Genomic DNA, 21,943 nt, shown 5'->3' on the forward strand with positions numbered 1-21,943 from the left:
TTGGTGAACAGGATGCAGCCCTAGCTTCAGAAAGATGAGGCAGGCATGGAAAAAGACAAGTTTCTGTGGCTTTGTCATTTCCATGAGAATTGAAGTTAGTGTTTAAGTTAGTGATGACTTAATTACAGAAAGCCACGGTGGCTGTAGTAATCCTTTGCTGAGCTATTGTTAGAGACATGCTGGTCTCTAACAGCGTGCTTTGAAAAAATTTCAAATTGTATCTCTTCTCTTCTCAGTTTATGATAGAAAATGGAGGAAAAATTTTGAGATAGTTATCATTTTGGAAAATCTAAAGCAAAAAAAAAAATAAACAAGTTATCACTTAAAAACTACAGGAGAGGGAGTTGGAGACAAGGCTCAGTAGTTAAGACCCCTTACTGGTCTTCCAGAGACCCCGAGTTAGATTTCCAGGACCCATGCTACTCAGGTCACAAGCACCTGGAACTCTGCCACATGGGCATGTGCACACACACACACACACTAATACGTATGATAAGGCTACAGACTAATCTCATAATCCTCCACATGTGTCTATCAACAATAATGAACAGAAAATATAAAAACTGACCATGTTGGCTATACAAAAGTACAGTTGCTTTGCACACTTACATTTCATATGTAATACGGTAACAAGGCAAAAAAAAAAAAAATAACAAAACATTTGTCAAGTTCCATTATCACAGCAACTATAAGTAACATTGTCTGGAGAACCTTGTGCTGCTCCTCCTGACATCTCCCTCAATCAATGTTGCCTGTCTTCCATGTTCCTCTGGGCAGCTGTGCCTGTCTTGAATTCTGATGTGTGTACAGTGTGCGCTCATCATTTACTCGAAAGTAATAGGGGTCTCTGTGATCTCCTTTTGGTACTGACTTCACTAGCTCTTTATGAATGGACACATAAAGAAAGAAGGAAGGAAGGAAGGAAAAGAAAAGAGAAAGAAAGAAAAACAAAAGGAAAGGAAAACTAAGCCAGTTGTAGAGGCAGAGGATCAGGAGTTCAAATCCGTCATTTAAAAGAGGCAATGATCAGAACAATTTCTGCATTCCTAAACTTGACCTCCTCGGCCCAGAATTTGCTTATTAGAGTTGAAGAAAACATGAGCATGTTTCTCTCCCAAGGGTTTCCTATAAAGTAGGACACATTGGTGATGTGGTTTGATCATTTTTAATAACTTTGAATGGTAACTAGTTAATGTGCCTGCATTTTTCTGTTTTATATTATATTGACATGAATTTAAATAGCTTTATTAAAAGACAAGGAAGTAAATAAGCAATCAAAAAGATAAAAGACTTCCTCTCTCTCTCTCTCTCTCTCTCTCTCTCTCTCTCTCTCTCTCTCTCCAGTGTGATGGAGTACAGATAGATTTAATAAACATCTCTCTGGAAGGAATTGCAATTTTGAATATTCCAAGCATGCATGGAGGATCTAATCTTTGGGGAGAATCTAAAAAGAAAAGAAGCCATCGAAGGATAGAGAAAAAAGGCTCTGACAAAAGACCCACGCTCACAGACGCCAAAGAACTGAAGTTTGCAAGTCAAGGTAAGGTTTCCCCAGATTGTATGTTTCGTTGCTTGTTCCAAAGGTTACCTTAAAGAAAAGCCTTCAGATACATATGTATGATTAAGTAACAGTGGATCTGAAATCATTTCTATTATTTACGTTTTACTTCTTTCCTAGTCTTTCTATAGTGAGCGATTTTTTTTTTCCCGTGGAGAAGAAAACGTAAAAATAAAACAGAAAACACCTTACACTGAGCTCTTTTGGAACTGGCTCATCCTGGTCAATGTTTAAGTGGCTGTACCAAGGACTCAGTTGTTTACTAAAAGACTTTACTCTTGTCTGTTCAGTAAAGATACAATATTCAAATCATCCTGTATTAAGTTACCATTCCAAGTAACATATATAAAAAAAATGATTTGATATCACAATATATTTTTACCTGCTGCTGTTTTTCAGAAAGTTAATATCAACCATTAAAATGCCTGAGAAACAGGGAGCAAGGAATACCAAAGCAGGACACCTGGCTACAGGAATATTTTTTTCACCCCAATATAACATAGTTCACTTTGTGACATGACAACTGATTCCTGGTAAATGTTACAATCAAAGACACGAAAGGGGAGCTGGTCCCCATAGTTTGCGTATGGGCCTATAATATTTTTAACTTCAAAAACATATCTAACATTATTAACTAAGCATAAAGAAAGCTTATTAATATAGGCATGAATACTCCCCCCTCCCCCCGAAATTCTATAACTTTCGTAGCTCATGCAGAGGATTACCCTGAATTTGAATGCACAGTTGGCTAAATAGTGGACTCTATATAGTCAGATTCTGTCAAATAAATAATACATAAATATAAATTATACTAACATCAGTGTAGTGAAAGCAAAATCCAAAGAAGTGATAACATTAAAGCCTCAATATAAGTGGCCGAATCATATGTGAACTGGTTGGTAGGTTTGACATTCTCTTCTGTATCTGGCTTTAGTTTCGGCTTTGAGCAATGACTGCTGTAAAATGAAACTTAGTGTCACAGAGATGCAAAGGTCAAAGGAAAGAATGTCACATCCTCCATAGGACAAACTTATCACAACCTGCTGGTGACAGGAAGTTTGAGCAATAAACCAAATAAAACATCCTATAGTAAGAATTCAGTACAACTCTAGGAAATGACATAAATGGAATTTTGAAGAATAAATATACAGAAAAGTCTGCAGCATTTTCTTTATGAATGAGTAGAAAATTTGTGTAATTAGTATTTTTTATAAATGATGACATAAATATCTGATTTATACTAAATACCACTGCAAATACAAGTAGATTTCTAAGATTATTGGTAAAAATTCTAATTATTAGAATTATCTTAGGGCCTTATTAAGATGAACCTTAAAGAAAGCCTCTAATTATCCAAATTATGTACAAAATATTCATTGGTTCTTAACTTACAAATACTTTCATTATGCATCTATTTTATATATGTAGGGATTTTTTCAGTTTTCTTTTCTAGTCCATTATTATAATCCAGTAAATAGCATGTTCTTCCCACCTCTTTATTCCTACCATTTCCCCAAGCTGATTTTCAGTGGCTCAGCTGATAACTACGTTCACCACTGAGCTCTGCGAGATTCTAAGGCTCTCGGCTGTGCTCTCCCCTGGGTAGATCTGTGAAAAGGTGTGGCTCTGTCACTCTTCACAGAACTATTAGAGACTGCCTGTTGGCTTGGCCTCGTGACTGCCCACCATTCACTTATTCCTTAAGGTTGTGGCTTGAAATAAAGCCACACAGACAGCAGCCACAACGATTCTCAGACCCTTTGCAAAGGGAAGATTCTCTTATTCCTATTTTGCCTTCCCACTGTGGAACTGTCGGAGCCAGGTTCTCAAACATAAGGAGGAAGGAGGGAGTGGGGACACCGGGAGGTCGTGGAGCGGAAATACATGTTTGTACTGCAGTTCTTGAGTATTTTCATCCCAGTGGTAAGAGAAGCGCATGGAAGATCGACCGTGCTCGGCTCCCTGCTCCCCGTTGCTTCACTGCGCTTACAGTCCTGACAAACCTTTCAACTGAATATTTAAAAACTCTAGCCTTTCCTTTATGTTGATTTTAGAAAGTAAAATTGTCATTTGGGGGAATTTTGCAACTCTCTAACCAAACGTGTCTCAAAATCCTAAGTTTGGGTTTAACATTTATTCTGTTACTTCTTAAGTGTTATACTTAATGTGAAAAAAATAAATGTACTAATAAAAGTAGCGGTATGTACCCTTTTCCTGAATAGTAATGTTTCCATTGCTTTATTTTCTTTAATTTCTTGATACAGAAACAGCTGTGATTTTAAGTGTGTCAGAGTCATTACAGACATTGTCTTTTTTGTATGTGCTTTTTAAATTTGGTTTTATAAACTCCTTCTGAATTTATCATGTATTTTCATCCTCTCGCACATCTCCTCCCAGGCCCACCTCCTGTTCCAGACCCTCCCAACTTTGTGTCCTCGTTATTTTTAGAAACCTGTTAAAAAGTCCTGTCAGTGTTGCCTATTTTCTCTCAGGTGTGCGGCCATGCACTGGAGTGTGAGACTTATCAGGGGTCAGTTCTAAGAGAAGACTGTCTCTCTGGTGGCAGCTATCCCTTATCAATAATTAACAATTCCTCAGCTAGGGGTGGTGGGACTGCATGCCTCCCTTTCTTCTCCATCGAGGTAATTTATCTGGCTTGAGCTTTGGCAGGCCCTCTGCACACTGTCACAACCACTGTGAATTCATTTATGGCTGAGAAACACTGTTCCTATGTAGTCAGCCACCATCGTTGGCTCTTCCGGCCTGTGTCCCACCACCTGCGATGATGGCTGAGACTTGGAAAGAAGTGAGTGTCATGCAGATGTTCCATTCAGGGCTGAGAGCTCTGTGATCACTTTTCCTCTCCACTTTGGCCAGTTGTGGTTCTCTCTGTTGATCACCATTTCCTGCAAAAAGAAGCTTCTGAAATGAGGTTTGAGAGACACAGTAACTTATGGATGGCAGTCGATGCTGCCTTTAGAGTAACTACAGTGACATTGTGAACCCAGATCACCAATTTCTACACTGGTAAGATACCTAATGAAGCAGTGGGAAACAGACGGCTGTGACGTTCTTCTCAGCTGAGAAACAATTACAGTATGCCCTAAAGCCTCTCAGGTTCCCCTCTGTACAAATGGACTAGGTGTCTGCTGGGTTTTTACTGTTTTGGAAGTGATACTTGTTTTTCTCAACTTTAAAAGGAGTTTCAGATGCCAGGAGGCATGAAGAAGTGTATCACTAAGTTCATACAATATAGAGAAATTACTGCTTCATAAAAAGAATTGAGAAAAAGTTTGCACATATTTAAACCATATTTAAAGAACTGTCATAAAACCAAAGTGCAAGACTTGATGTGGTGCATGAAATCCTAAGTTCTTCCTCCCGGCTGCCCAGGATGGGAGACTCCAGGCAGTTCCCTTGCTTGAAGTCTTTGAGAGCACTCATGAGATCAAAATATTTTCAGTCAGTGTTTTGGTTGGGAATTCTACTGCTGACTTAATTCAGAGTTGAACAAAATTATAAGTAATTTGCTTAATTATATTATCATTCCATTGAGACACAGTGAACTATTTGGATACAATTCTGAAACATGCACTCACACTCTCCTCATTAAGCAGACATTTTCTTTATGTGTGTTTATAAATACAAATGAGTGTATTAAATACAGACGGCATTGCCTTTAAGCAAAACTCTGAAGCAGGCCCAGTTATCCTCCCGGCTCCTGCCCTTAATACTTCATCTTGCCATGCCCTTGCAGCTGCTGAGTTCATCTGGGCCATCCCCTCTTCTAAATTAACCTGAGAGGGATGTCTAATAAATTCACCCACATTAATGTATAAATGACTGATTGCAGACAACGGAGAGGTATCTGCATTTTAAAAGACACAAAGGCCTTCAGCTAAAACAGTATTTTTCATCCTGCATTCCATTGAGTTATAGCTGTGATTCTTCAGCAATTCTTAAAGACTTAGTTCAAATCCATTGCAGTATTTTGGAGAAAATTAAAAGAAAACTTTAAGAAAAATAAAATAAATTATTTCTAGTAAAAATTGTTTCTCATATTAACTATTTTCAAATTATAAATGGACAGATACTGTGTATGGTCTTCCTGTTTTCCTTTCTTTTTGTTTCTTGTCTCTTCAATCAGGAGAATAGATAAGCAGGTAGATTGAAGAGTTAGATTTACAGGGAGAAGCCTATCATTCCTCCCGCAGGCTTATTTACATACACACACATAAATAAATGATCAAACTTTGAAAAATCTGTTTGCAAAGATCATTTAAAAACAATATATCTCTGAATATTTATTGAAGAAAATGTAAACGTGTACTACACATTGTCACCATAGGACATAGGAACCACTTTTGTTTGTCACAAGATCCCAAGGGCACATAGCAATCAGTGGAAGCAAAAATGAGCAGCACCAGTATTTAAAGGAAAGAGAAGATCAGTTGGTAATAGCACTTGTACTCGTAAAGAAATTGTGTTATTTAACTATTTCCAACAAATAATAAGCTTATTCTTATTCATATACCGAGTGTGTGACTATCAGGGTAGATTTAATTTAAACATGTTCACCACTAAACTTCTTGTAAGGAGCCAGGCATAAAACTGAAAATGTTAATTCCATATGCACAATGAAATAAAACTGAGCAATTTGAACTAGGAGTGAAAATCTGAACCAGGCAGCAAATTGAATTCCATATATTTGTACGGACACACATGAAAATATCATGTTTAATGGCTGTCTTGACCAGAACAGTGAGATGGGGTTAGGTATGGAAAACAATCCCCTATACACCTGTCATGATATTCAGATATTGTATAGCAGAAAAATATTAAAATGAACCTTTGAAAAGCATTTATTAACGAAGGTGTGGGTGACCTTATAAGGAATTGAGTCATTTTAGCTCTAATAGATTTATGTGAATGGACAGAGTCAGTCATGCATCATAATTATTACAATGGCTAAGGAACAACATGGGAAGTTTTTGTTACTTCATTACATATCTGCATATCAGGACAATCTCAATATAATACCACCAAAGTAAAATACTAAAAAGTGGAAAACAAAAAACCTATGATATTCCCACAGCTCATCAAAAGAGGACCAACATTCTTAGAGACTGGCCACTTGAAATTGCTAGCAGTTTGAAACTCCAAACTGAATCTCTAAAATCTGAACTTTCTGTACTTAGACAACATGTTATGTCTTCCTCGTATTTAACTTCTTTAATAATGATTCATTTTCAAGTTGTTGACTGCTACCACAAGTCTGAAAACTACTGAGCAAAAGTTATTACATTCCAACTTAGACCGGAGGGAAGGGAGGTACTGCCGAAAGCAGGGGCACTTCCTGGTTGAGCCCTCATTAAGTAGATGACTGGCTACTTTACACATGGATATTTCTAGCTGGGTACTTCACACAGGAGAGTTTATCTTGAAACAAATTAAGATACTGTGTCATCCATTTTTTTCCCAATGTTTTCACTCACAGTTACTAAAGCTAATTCTTTTATTTGGCCAAAATTTTCCAGCTGTGCATTGCCACTCATTGATAGAAAATGAATTGTTTACTACTCACTCAATAGTTTAAAACTCAGAACCATAAACACATAGACACACAGACACAGACACACAGAGAGACACAGACACACAGACATAGACACAGACACGTACACACCAGACACACACACACACACACACACACACACACACACACACACACACACACACCGTGGAGCTGTCATTGTACTTCCCTTATCTTTTTTCCAGTGAGAAATTCTGTTTTAAATAATTAAACCAAGAAATACAGAAAGTCATTAGAGAAGGGTATAATTGCAAAGGTAAGCTAAGATAAATTAAGTTTAGAAAACTACAATGATTAAGGGCAGGAAGATGGTTCTGTGGGTAAAGGTGCTTGTTGCCAGACCTGATCACCTGACTTCAATCCCCAGAATATGAATAGTAGAAGTAGAGAACTGACTCCCACAAATGAACCTCTGACCTCCACACAAATGTCATAGCACATGCTTTACCACATACTAACACACACACACACACGCACACGCACACACACACACACACACACACTATTACAAATAAATATTTTTTTAAAAGCTCACTGTAATAAGCTGATGTACTTCCTGTCCCATGTATGTGCAGGCTAAGTGTGAACATCATTTCTATTTGTCAGTGTCTTCCTACATAAAGTGTCCAGTATGCAAGTTCTTTCAAGAATAAGCATTCTGTAATGTAATACCAAGCACGCTGTTATCTCACTTGACTTCTCCATGCGTTGCTGTGGAAGTAAGATGGAAGCCATGGCTCTTTTTGAGCCAAAGGGTAGGCAGTGTGCATTCTGATTGGCTGTTAAGGAGCAGCTCCATGTCATGACAGCTTTACCGTCAGTTTCACCATAAATTGAAGAAATTAGACAGAGAACGGGAAGGAATGCAACGCAAACCACATGCATCAAAGAGAATCAACTGGAAAATACCTGAACAACTTTGGCAAAATTTGACATCTTCTTTTGCTTCTATGATAAATAAGATAATTATGTCTTCATCTTCTAAGTAAGGATATGAGTTCTGAAACATGATTCTAATGTGTGTATACTGTACATTGCTTTAGTAAAACTGTCACTTTCTGTGCCTTGTTATACATATCACCAAGTCACTGCTGAGGATACTGTCAACCATTGTTGCCCATTCTCTTAAAGATTTCTGTGGGTTATTTAGGGTAATTTAGAAGGCAGTGTTAACTTGCCTAGATATAAAAGCAATGTTCATCTTAGACCTGTAGACGCTGCATTTGGCATTCAGACCCAGGCAAGCAGAACAACTTCCAAACATTTAAATTCAGTGATTAAGTCAATTAAATTTAGAAACAAGAAAAGGATTTCATGCTACACAATTATACCTAGATGTTAAAATTGTTGAAAAAAGATCATGGCATTTGAAAGGTTTAATTCCACACACACAAAAAATGCATATAACAATATCATGAAAATTTCATTGGCTAAAAACAGATAGATCCAAACATTTGCTGTTTAGTAACCTTTAAAGGAGATATCTCAAAATGAGTTCTTACTTGTATGTTTTTAAACTACCTCCTTCAAAATGTATCAGCATTGGGAAATGAAATAATTACACATACTTAATAAAGCTACCTAAATACCAGAATTGAAATTTAAGATTACATAATCTGGGCATCTTAAAGTGATAGCATCTTGATAGAATTTTATGATGCATGTATGTTCATGTATGCATGTTTCTATGTGTGTGTGTACATAGGTATGCATCGGGACATAGAGGACTGAACAGAACCTCAATTGTCATTCTCAGAAATACCCACACCCTTTGGAAATAAGGTCTTCTATTGGCCTGGAATTCACTATGTAAGCTAGGTTGCTTGCTATGCAGCCTTCTCATATCTGTCTTCATGACACTAGGATTTCAAATGGGCAACAACACATCTGCCCCTACACACACACACACACACACACACACACACACACACACACACACACACGGGTTCTGGGAATCAGCCAAACTTATTTTACTGAGAAGAGCAATCCCAGAGGCCATCATTCTGATAGGTATTTTTTAAAATACAGATACAATCCCAGATGAAAGACAGCAGTGGTAGCACAAACAAGTCTAGGAAGGCTGCAGGAAAATGAATGTTAGTAGCAGTTTCATTTGGAAAGGCAAATCCTCATCCTAGCAGTCCATATAACGGATCATGAGAAGGTGGAAAGAGATTTGTCTCCTTGGGGTTCTTAATTAAGGCTCATGATGAACATCTTACCTTACTCCTGAGACTAAACTCTTGGGTTCCAAAGCGGTGAACCTTGTCTTAGCCCTTCTGCATTCCTGGTGACTGATTTGAAATTTATCACCAGAGAAAGATGGAAGGGAGAAATGATTCAACATGCCACATTGTGCAGTTGATGATATTGATATCAGCGACAAAATCATCATCTTCTTACCCTACAATCCTGAGTCTACTAAAACTAATGTCAAGTTTTTATCCAGGTTCAGAGTATGTGTGATTGCTACTAGATTTCAGTTTTGCAGTGACTGAAATGTAAAAAAAAAAAAAAAAAAAAATTTCAAGTTAAAACACCACGAAGAATAATTCACAACCTGTAGATGAGTATGCATGTACATAGGACTCTTGTGGAGTTTCACATTCCAAATATGAAGCCACCATTCAGGTTTCCTCAACAGAAAGTGCTGAAGCAACCTTGTCTTTTCAGAGTGATAGAAAATTTGCAGCTGTGGTGATAAATATCCTTCAAATTACTTACAATAACTTCTCCTATTGGGGTTGTGGGAAAGACAGACAACAAATTAGAGAAATTTTTAAAAAATTGTTTATATGGAAAAACTATCAAAAAGACATGGGATCACTTCCTTGGGGGAACCTGGGTTGTGACTCTGATCCCCTCACTGCTTTTAAGAGCTCACTTTCTTTTCCATCAGGATAAAAGTACTGAGTAGGAAAATCTGTAATGCAATTTAGAAGTCAGCTTCAACTGTATTGCCTTGTGGATGACAGTTCCCTGGAAGATTTCAACACCAGAGGGATACTGAACATCCATGCCAGTGTCACCTACAGATTTGTTTCTGGTAATTTCTGTTGGTACGATTAAATAAATACTCTTTAGCACTTGGTTCTCCTTGTACACATACATTACTCCAATAAATGCTGGAGTGTCTAACAGAGAACAAAGAAAACTGTTTCTTCAATAAACCAAATCTTGCCATCGACTTATCTTTAAATAACAAATTTGGATTAACCAAAGCAACTTGCCACTAGAATTCCATGACCATGAATTTGGTTTCCATGAATATAGTCTTTTATTCTAAAGACCTAATTAGCATATGAGTAGTAGCTCTTGGACAGTATCCAGTCTGTTCCATTTTTATGGAAACTGATAAAAATTTGTGTAGCTCACAGTCCCTCTACCCCGAATAATAAAAACAATCTTATTGTTCTCCCTTTAGTCATCTATGGATTCATAAAATCAGGCTTTCTTTTTAAATGTATGTCTCAGATAGGCTTTTTTTTTGATGGCTGTACATTATCTTCAACTAATCAGATTAAGCTAAACATTGAAGCTCAAATGTTACAGAGTAGCAGCCATCTGAAATAAAGCCAAAAATTTCCATGGATAAACATGGCTATTTTAATGAGCCCTAGGGAGCTTTTTTGAGAAAGTTTAAATGCCTGATGAATTCCACACTGTTACTCTAATTATCCCATAACAAGGCACAAAATAACAATCTCATTTCATCCTTGTATTTACAAAGCTATTCCCATTATCCTATATTTCACCTGTTCAAGCACTGAAGAATTGCTCCTCATTGAGAGATTCATTAAAAGAGAATAATTATATTATATTTCACAGATTGGCAGAAAGAAAATGTATCTTTGAACAATTCCATTTCCCTGAAGAGTTGTTCATTTCAGAATTGGAGACAGGTCTATTAAGTATTTTCTACCCTTTTTAAATATGTCAAAGCTAACCATTAATACTGAAAGTAGTAATCTGGTTCTGATTTAATGAAAGAGTTCAGTGCTATTTGTAAAATGCATTTTTGTGAATGAAACACAACTGTAACCACAACTGTAATTTTAAAAATATTATTTAACAACAAAGTCACAAGAATCTTTATTTGCAGAATGATTTAAACCCATGGTTCCTATCATTAAGTCTTTAGAATCACAAGTTTTTCCTGGACTAATGTTTCTTTATCAAAAATCTACACAAAGTACATTTCTCACTAAATCTGTAGCATTCATGTCTTCAGAGTATCTTGTTGGAATACTAGTAAGAGGACACACTCAATAACCATCAATTTCATTTTTTAGATTGCCTGAAAAGCAAGATTACAGAATGGTGATTAGAAGTCTTTCATATTTTAAAAACTCATGAACATAAAATATGACCAGTGGAAAAGAGTTCTAAGACGCATCATTTCATATCAGAAAATGTTGGTATTATGAAGTAAGTTAGCCATGGTCAGATTCAAATACAATCTTTAACATTTCTGTCAGTAATTAACAATAATAGAAAATGCTCATCAGTAATGCTTTCAGTTTGTTTCTGGAATTCTGACAGTCCCAACTCTGACAGGTCTCAGTCGACCAGGCCTTGCCACATTCCCCAATTGGTCATGAGTGAGAATGAGGCAGACAGGAATTTATTATTCACTATACCACTCTGAGGGACATGAAGACTAGCCCCCAAACACTTTCTTCCCAAAAGCTTAACAGGGCTCCAGGATTATAGATAGGATAGGAGGTGAGATGAATGCAGAGTAAGGCAGTTTGGGTCTGGCTGGTCATTATTATAGATCTGAATCTGCAAGTTCCTACTTTCTCTAAGGAATTCACTTAAATGAGCAAGCAATTTGACTCCCATTAAGCAGGGCAATCTTGAGATGATTACTACCATAGTGGAGGCCAGTTACAATATGGACTGCCTACCAGGTTTGTTGTTCCTAGAAAAGAAAATGCTGTAGTTATTCAGTGTCTTTAGTCTTAAACAAAGAGTGTAGGTATAAGCAGAGAGGTTAAGTAAATGTAGGACGTATCAACCTTATATTATTACTAACTTTTGGTCATCAACTCCTTAAGTGATTCACTTCACTGTGTAGAGTCACACAAGAATCTGATCAAAAGTTTGGGGTAGCCAAAGACACAATTATTAGCCTCAAATAGTGGTTTTAGTCAATGGTTTTAACAAATGAGGACTCTGTCAGTATTTGTGCAAACTTTCTGAACTTGGTGATAACAGGTAGTTAAAGTAGCCTTTGTCTTTACATCATTCTGTCTAGATCACCAATACCAAAGCAGCAGAAAATCTCATGAGCACAATGAGAAATAGAGTCAGTGTATCCTTTACCTCTTCCAGATGTAAGAGAGATGCCCTTTCGACTCTCCTAGCTTCACCCCCCCAAAAAAAACCCAGTAATTTTCTCAAATTTCAGCAGTAATGTATTTATGAGGAGTTTCCAAAGACTTGCATACAGACTGTTTACATTATTTATATGAAGCCTTAGAACTTAGGTTGTTTAGGTAGGTAAGACTTATAGATTTATTGTCACCTATGCTTGTCATCTCTATAATTACATTAGTTAGGTTATCCAGATTTGTAAATACACAGGTCAGATGTATATTCAAACACTTCATGGACCTAGGAAATATGGCATTTAAATAACTTAGAATTCTGTTGATGTGAGACACAATTGCTCCTGGCAGCACCAATTTGATCCCGAGAGAATGTTGGGCTTCTAAGACATTTCCATTTGGAAGTTTGACTTCTTGGCACAAAATTGCCTACTGGGCAAAGAACTATCCTTGCCTCAACTGCTGACAGCACAAATGCTGTCCTTTCTGGATAAGCGGGACACAAGGAAAGCGACCATTATAATTTGCCAAGACAGGGTAAGATGGTCTTTCAGAATTCCTGCTTCTGAAAATGGTCTGTCAGATACTCTAGGCCTGTAGCCAATTTGAATGCACCAACGATGCTGAGAAACATTAGGTGACTGTCCAGGCTGCCAGCTGTCTCTGTCTACTCTTGCAAGACTCCTGAAAGTTGCTTGTGTCCTTCTCCCATTTCTCAGGTATTATTATATTCTTTCTCAGGTCTTTGATGAGGTTGAAGACTAGCAGTTATAGTTACAACTTAGTATATATACATATATAATATCTTAGATAGAATATTTTAAGTATTAGACTCAGGTTCTTTAGGATAGGACACCTTTTGGAATGATCTTTGTAACATGCCACCTACCCACGCTCTAGACTTCCCTGGATTTTAGTATGTGTTTTTTGCTTGATATTGTTTGCATTTATTGTAATTCCAACTTATCTAGGTCATTATCCCTCATTACTCCTGTACATTATTTGATAACCATTTCTTTGTATATAGTCTTGTATTAGGTTAGAACCTTCTTATTTAGACAAAAGGGGGAGATGTAGTGGGTAGCCATCCCAGCCTTGGCCTGGAAGTTCCAACCCCCATTGAGGCTTCGGTAATGGTCACGCCCACAAGGTGGGGCTGAGGGAGGAAGCTGAAGAACCAGGATTGAGAAGAGAGATCTCTCTTGGTTCTGGGACCCTGGACGCTGGAGGTAGACCCAGCAGAGTTCTCCAGAGAACACCGCCGGACTGCACCATACCTTTGCCAGACCCTACAACCTATCCCTTCATTTGTAATTTATCCCACAAAACAAACCTCCTTTTTAACTATGTGGAATGGCCTTAATAATTTCACCAATACTTCTTATCCAAATGTTCATGGAAAATCAGCAATCAATAAGCAGCTATAACAGGTGTTTTCAATCTCGAGAAAGTGAATGAATATGCTGTTTATGATAGATACTGAAATTTAATTTCCTTTGCAAATCTAGAAACCACTCTGTGATTCAAAACATGGGAAACAAATAAACAAAAATGAAATAAATAAATCATTTTAGAGATAAAGGAGATATAAACCCTTTGAGGTAGATTTGCATACGGAAGACTAATTACTAATAGTGCTCAGATAAAAACCTTACAAGTTTGTTGATTTTGGTGTGTGTGTGTGTGTGTGTGTGTGTTTGAAATGAAGCATAAATTGACATCACTTGACAAATGATTATGAAGGTCTCAATTATTGTTCAAGGCATTGCTTTTAACAGAATGATGAGGCAGAGTGGGGAGAGGTAGGCAGAAGCATGGTACATGTTTTGCTTTCATTTTGAAAGTAGAGTGAGGGGGGGTAAAGCAGTGTTCTCTCAGATACAAACTGTTGAAGCCATTATCACCAGGGAAAGACAAGAGTGGGTAAAAGGGTGAGAGAGTTTTATTTATTTGTTTGTTTGTTTGTTTTTGGCTTTATCTTCTGGTCTCCTCCTTTGAGATCAATGGATTTGTCAAATGCCATCATTGTTCTTCCCTTGAAAAAGAAATCCCCCAGAGAGGCTCGTCATGTCAGCTGAGCAGTTCAGCCCCTCCATTGGCTTGAAGCGGTCACACTTACAGAGTGACAAACTCAAACAGCAGCTTCTGGGTTTGTAGGAAAACTCACTTCCACATGGCATTGACTGTCATTCATTTCGGCTTTGATTTTTAGAATTTCCCAGGATGTATATACTGAAAAACCACTATTCTACTCATAGATAAGGAAACAGTGAATTCATATGAAATGGATTGGTTGTTTCACACAGAGCTTTTCATACCCAGGGTGCCTTCATCCTGCCCATAGACAAGAAAACAGTGAATCCATATTAAATGGATGAGGTTATTTCACACAGGGCTCTTCGTACCAAGGCTGCCTTCATTCTGCCATATACAACTGAACAGACCCTGATAACAACATTTTTGACATGGTCTTTGATATTGAATATCTTGTATATGAGCACTGGCTTTTAGATGGCTATATTATAAGTGGATGCATGAAAATCATTTGATTAAAGAGAACTTTGTGGCCTCAGACCAATTAGCTTAGCCAAGTTCATTTGATTACTTTAAAAGAATACTTATCATGAAAATGTAAAATGGTCTTACTCTTGGTCAACAAAATTTTTAAAAATCTGGAAGGCTTTTGCTCTAGAATATTTGAAAGCATTTCCAGTACTCCGCTCATGTTTGTAAAGGATGAGGCAGAGACTCAGAGGTCTTTCTTCTGCCATAGAAACAACAATCCTTCCAGGAATAAATCCTGAACCACAGGATGGTGAAAATATGTTCATATTTCAGTTTACAGGTAGTTTCCCCCTTTCTGAGAAGCTATACTGTAATTAACATGGTAATATCCACAGGTCTTAAAATCCTTACATGTGATTTAATAATGAGTGGGATTCTGGCTGGGCAGGATGGCACATGCTACTGAGTCTGATGACCTGAGCTCAATTTCCAGAATTTACTTAGTAGAAAGAACAAGAGAACTAACTATCACATGTTGTCCCCTGTCCTCCACAGGAATGCCAGGCACACTTCCCCCCAACACACAAAAATCAATAAACTAATAAATGTAAATTTAAAAAATTGAATAATGGAATTAGAACAATTTCCAATCTACCCCTATTTGATAGATTTGTAGTTTTGGCCATCTCTTTAAAATAAGGGATCTGTTTACATTTCAGTATTTGTCCCAATAAATACTAACTACAAGGCAGTTGACACATGGAAGTATTAAGAATACTTGAAGTGTTTCTTTTACCTAGGATATTTCTTGGTGTCTTTTTACTTATTCATTGCCTTTCCTCTTGATAAAAAAAAATCTTGGCACATAATATTTGCTGTCTTTATTTCCTTTGATTACAAATATGCCGTCTCTGATTTTGTTGAAATCATGGTAAACACAGGAGTGATTCCCTGACACCCACACAAGCACGTCACAGTGACCACTGTCTACTATCTGCTGTGCTTGAGTTCCAGAGGCCCCTCCCAGAAGTACAATACATCCCTGGTAATGCACATGCCTATTTATAGGAGCCTTCTTAGAAGTAGGTTTTATGGAGAGTGAAGCCTGCCTAGCAAATTAACACTATTGTGAGCTGCTGCCTGCTTGGGTGAGATACATTGTAAGAGAAGAAAGGGGACAGGTAATGGACCTCAGCTACACAGCAAAACTCTTTTCAAACGGGTGCCAACTGTGAGCCAACAGATGTGGCAATAACTGTCAACAAAATCTACTGCACTTTAGCTTGGCCTCAGTCAGAGGGAAACACAGGAGTGACCATTTTGCTTCAGATCTAGAGCATGCGCTTTGGAAACAACTTTTCCCAGGTTACAGAGTTACTAGCAGATCTTAGGGGAACTGGGTGTGGCTTAGAACTTTCAGTAGACATTCTGTTGTTCTTGTATGTGTTGTTTTTAATGTTGGTGATGGTGTTGGTGCTTCTAACTTAATTTAAAAATGGAAAACTCCCATAGGCTTAGAACATTCATTGCTAGGTTCTCAAAATAATGTATCATCATTCTTCACATTATTTGGCCATTTGATAATGAGTTCTGGTCACCTTAAATGCCATTGCCTGTTTATTTTTCAAGGACAGCCCTGGATAATAATGGCCTTCAGAGTCACACAAGCCTTTCAAGAGTAATTTCCATTGCTCGGACTACTGTTACTGCCCAAATCTCTCCTGCTTCCCTCACCTACACGCACATGGAAAACATATTAATACAGCTCTTCCCCCATAAATGACAACAAATAAATAGATTATGCTTTTATTAACACTTTTTTCTCAACTTACTTATTTTTCTTGATGAACGGATGGTTTCTGTCTTCATTAGGAACTGTGTGGGTTGGACAAAACTTTAAAGGAAATGGGACTTGGCTCTTGAGTTGAGCAAACTGATTACATTTCATTTATGTTAAATGTGTTTTATTTTTAAGGTTAGTAGATGTGTTTTTAAAATTATTATTTTACCATATGCCATATATACTTAACAGACAGATAACAGGACAAAATTACATGAAGACACTGACAAAATTTCAGTGGGCACTAAAGGCAAGTCATTGACTCTGAAGCTTACTGTCTGGTCATTCTATCTGATTTAGAAAGGCCTTTCTCTCATTCAGCCCATTTGAGCCCAAATGGTCTTTTGGGTGCTCCTGGAATTCTTCAAATATGATACTGTATTAGAGCCTTTACATTGGTTTTCCCCATGCCTAGAATAATCTAATCTGAAATTTTCACTTGGCTTTTGCTTTATTTCTTTGTGGTCTCTGAAAAGAGGCCACAGTCATATACAGTACTAGAAGAAGATTTCTCTGGCTCTCCATCAAAAACACATCCTGTTGCTTCTTTTGGCTTCTTTTGTTGGCCATTGTTTACTTCCTTTTGTAAAGCATTAAGTGCTGTAATGAACTAAAACTTCCAGCAGAACAAATGTACATATTCTAGATGCAGTTGATGAGGTGTTGGGTTTTTTAGATTTCTTTCTTTCTTCATTGTGAAAGGATTGTATTAGCTCTGTACTCCCCCAGGAACAAGTTCTCAGCACGAAAGAGATTTATTTGTGCCCAGAGGGACAGGGGGCAGGGAAGAAGAGACAAAGACAGGACAGACGACAAGGAAGAAAACAATAGAAAGGAACAAGGAGGGGGTGGGGAGGAACATTTGTCGGGGGGGGGGGGGGGGGGGGGAGTGGAAGCAAAAGACTTGCCTTTGGATAGAGTCCAGGTGGCTCCCAGGAAAATGGTGATTTATAAAGGTAAAAGGGGGAAAATCCTTGTTTGGACAAGGTGTTTTATTTACTAGGCATGTTAATTAGGTGAGCCAAAGAGGGCTTTTGATTACTGCCTTCAATAGCTTTGATAGCTGTGCCTTGGTGGTTAGCCTCAGGAGAAGGAAGTGATCAAATAAGGAAATAGACCTTGGGGGCTAGCATCTGTAATGGAGTCCAATGCTTTTTGGACTCTAAGTGAGAGGGAATGCAGGAGAAGGGCAAGGTCTGCAGAGAAGGGGTTGGCATGAGTTTATGTTGGCTTACACTTATAGAGGTGGAGTCTATAATGCTGGGGAAGGCATGACAACATTCAGGGAAGATGGGGCAACAGGAGCAGCATGAGAGGCAGAGAGCAAAAGCAAGCAATGGTACAAGGCTCTGAACCTTCAAATCAACCCCAGAGATACACTTCCTCTAGCAAGACCTCACTTCCTAAGGGCGCCATAACCTCCTCTTTTGGCACCACCAAATGGGGACCAAATGTTCAAATTCTCCGTAATGATTGTGATGCACACGAGTGTGTGAGTGCAGACCTATTGTTTGCTGCTGTGAACAGTCTCAGGGTATACACTGAGAAACGAACATGATGACTGTATCACATGATACACATAGTCACATGATGATTATATGGTTTCTCTTTATAAATTCCTAGGCTCATGCTCAGTGTTACTTTCCAGTTGAGTTAAAATTTCTTCTGTCATAGTCATAGCTTTGGCCCAGAATCTTAGAAGCTAAATCATGATGCTTTTGCTGGGGCTTTCTACTAAAGCACACACAACATGTTTGCCAAACATCCAGGTACATAAAGCTGGAGGTTCTTCTCTGACTCATGTTTCTAGGCTACATGCATCTTTGAATTAATGGAAGATTTGTGTCATGTCCTGTATCTACCACAAAACCTCATTCTTTCTATGTCACCATATAAAAAATGCAGACCAGTTTTCACAATAAAAGACTATAATATCTCTAAAGTCTGGAAGATTTATTAGTATGGCAGTTCTTTCTTAGTGCTGGGAAGTACACCCAGGCACAAGGCTTTTGTGTGACTTTTACTTTGGAGAATATGTCCTGGTGTACTGCAGACCACCAGGCAATGAGGTAAAAGGGTCTGGTAAATATTCATAGAGTTTCTCTGACCATATTCTTGGAAGTCATTTACCAAAGTCCCAATATAATGTATTGCTACTCTACTCAGCAAAATAATGTTGTTCTCAAAATTTTTGTCTCGGGAACCTACTTATGACCTAAACAGTATGATGGGCCTCGAAAGACTGTTGCTTATGTGACACGTCTGCTATAATATATAGTTCTAGAAATTAAAATTGACAAAACAGTTTAAATAAAATTTAAAAGTAATGATAAGTCTACTATATGCTAATATAACATATACATTTACATATTATGAAAAAGTAGTAATTTGGGCAGTACTACATTGACTTTTTTAATCCCTCTACTGCCTGATATAATAGATGCTGGCTTCTTCTATCTGCTCTCTGTTAACTTGTTGTATGTTTTAGTAGAAGTGCATGAAGACAAGCAAGCCTTGAAAAGACATGCAGTTAGAAGGGTTTGTGCTGACAGTCTTCTCAAATACTTTTTGATATTTTTTTGGCTCTATATGTAAATTGAACAAGAAATAGGCTCTTAAAAGTTACTTGAAATGTGGACTGTGAAAAGGTTGATGAATATTTTTTACTCTTGTATAAAATCTGCAGTTGTACATTGAACTTTGAATGGGTTTCTAAACTCCTCATGATTTTAATAACACTGTGAATTAACCATTTGGAAAAATGTCAGCTTGCTGTAAGATTTTAAATATCAATGCTGTTCATTACATGGTATAAAAATGGTGATTTTGATAATCTCTCATTGTTAAATATAAATCTTTTGAAATTCATCATTTTTATTTTACTGTACTTTTTAAGATAGGGTGTCATGTAACCCAGGCTGACCTCAAGGTCACTATACAGATGCTGGGGACTGTATACTCCTGAGACTTTGCCTTCATCCTGATAGCAGGATGTGCACCACCACATCTGTCTTTATATATCCAGGTAATGCAATGCAGGGATTCCTGAATGCTAGGCAAGCAGTTGCCCATCTAAGCTGCCTCTCCAGTTTGCTAATTTTGAACAAATAATATCATGTGTGTGTGTGTGCGTGTGTGTGTGTGTGTGTGTGTGTGTGTGTGTGTGTGTATAAAATAAGTCTTCCAAATAACCATAGTTTCACTCTCAACAGTCCATTGAAGCTCAGAAAGAAAACAAAAGCTATTCCATGAGAAACAATAGCTAGTTCAGCACACACCACCACCAAGGCACAAATGTTCTTCTGCAAGCAAGTGCTATTGGTTGATATGTGTCTGAAGTGCATTAGACGTTTCCCACCTTACCACAAATAATATTATAAAATATGTACTTAGGAGCAAAGGTCTAGTATAATTTTTAATCATTTACCAGGGACATCTCAAGGCTTTTGAAATTCTGTGATTGTGGACAATAAAGAGTGTATTTTAACTATAGTGTAGCTGCAATTTGCTCTATGCTGGAAGACAAGTTTTATCTCACGCTGTTTTTGTCATATCAATGCGGATGTTAAAACTCTATCACAATGGTTTTGACTGCATCAGTATTAAATGAGATGCTTCAGGGACTGCTGGAGTCCATATTTGGAGAACTGCTGATGTAGTGCACCAATGAGATGTTCTTCATCAATTACTTGTCTTTTCCACACTATATTTGATAAAGGTCACAGGAGAGATAACAGGACATATTAGGCTCTTCTATGTATATATAGCCTGTGCCACATAATTTCAAACATTCTAATATTATACATACAGTTGCATTGCTGTCTGATTAGGTTTACAGTTGTTCCCTGTCATATACCATGACGTATTCACATTTTATGATTTCAAGACTGATGTCATAAGTGGAGATACACTAGAAAACACCACATTTGCCTTCCTTTCATACTGAAAGATAGAACAGGAAATAGTGTCCCGTACATTCAGAACAAGAAACGAATGCATGGCATCTACCAGTGCCAACATTTGTTATCCAACAATACCTCGGGGATCTTGGCAAGGACCAAGTGGTGAGTCTGCAGACTCAGTCATTAGGACGTGAGCCACTTGCAGATCCAAACTCCACTTACTACATGGCTCCTGTGCACCTGTATTGTGTTAGGAAACAATGACACCCATGTAGGCTTCAGATCAGTTTCACCTTTGACTATTCATCCAGCAACCCACAATGTTTTGGGTGTTTTTTCTTTGGTTCACAGTTACTTGAATAAGTTGTCCTAGGCCATTTCAAATACTCAACAAGCACACCATTTTTTTCTCAAAACCTAAAAAAAAATAGCATAAGGATATTAGACATCAGGGGTCTGGAGAGTTGGCTTAGTGGTTAAGGGCATTGTTGTTCTCTATGACTCTCAATTTTATTCCCAGTATTCACATGATGCCTTACAACCATTTGTAACTCCAGTTCCAAGAGATCCAGTGTAGACAAAATTCTAAACGGTCTTATTAAATAAGAAACACAGTGCCAAATACAAAGTTAAAGCTCAAGAGATCAGAGAACTAGAGAAGCCTTTGTCTTACCAGTCACTGCTTTCCTTCCCCTGAGAGAAACCTTCTTCCAGTGTGATTGTCTTTTTATTTCCTTTCTGTTCAGTCTTCTCGTTGGCTCTAAATTCAACTTCCTTGTCACTGTCTGTCTATACAGACCTCCAGGTTTTATGGTTGGTACTTGGATTAAAAGTTCATGTCACCACTTGGCTGAGTCCTTGAACACACAGAGATTCTGCCTGCCATGTGATGGGATTAAGGTCATGTGTCACTGCTAGACTTCTGCTAAATGGCTTGCTCTTAGCTCTGATCCATAGGCAACTTTATTTATTAACATACAAATAAAATCACATTTCAGCACAAATAAAATATCACCATAATTCAGTGCTTTTGACATCTCTGGGCACCAGGTATACACATAGTAGATACACATACATGCAGGCAAAACATTCATACAGATAAAATAATAAAGTATTGTTAAAATACTATTAGAGATCAACTGTGAAATTGAGAATAAATGTCACAGAAAAATATGCCTTACTTTTTGGGTTTATTTTAAGAATGAGACCTTGGGT

The 21,943-nt window shown here is 37.6% G+C and overlaps 1 protein-coding gene across 5 annotated transcripts in view; it reads left to right on the forward strand.

Annotated features, from left to right (window-relative positions):
- Nucleotides 1-21,943, forward strand: part of Dgkb (diacylglycerol kinase beta) — a 700,455-nt gene that overhangs the window by 538,938 nt on the left and 139,574 nt on the right. For all 5 annotated transcript variants that reach the window (XM_036205893.1, XM_036205892.1, XM_036205894.1 and 2 more), the window contains one exon: nt 1,345-1,540. In XM_036205893.1, coding sequence (XP_036061786.1) covers nt 1,345-1,540 — 196 coding nt within the window. The remainder of the gene's footprint in view (nt 1-1,344; nt 1,541-21,943) is intronic.

The sequence above is a fragment of the Onychomys torridus genome, chromosome 14, assembly GCF_903995425.1.
Source record: "Onychomys torridus chromosome 14, mOncTor1.1, whole genome shotgun sequence".
NCBI classification, from domain to species: Eukaryota; Metazoa; Chordata; class Mammalia; order Rodentia; family Cricetidae; genus Onychomys; species Onychomys torridus.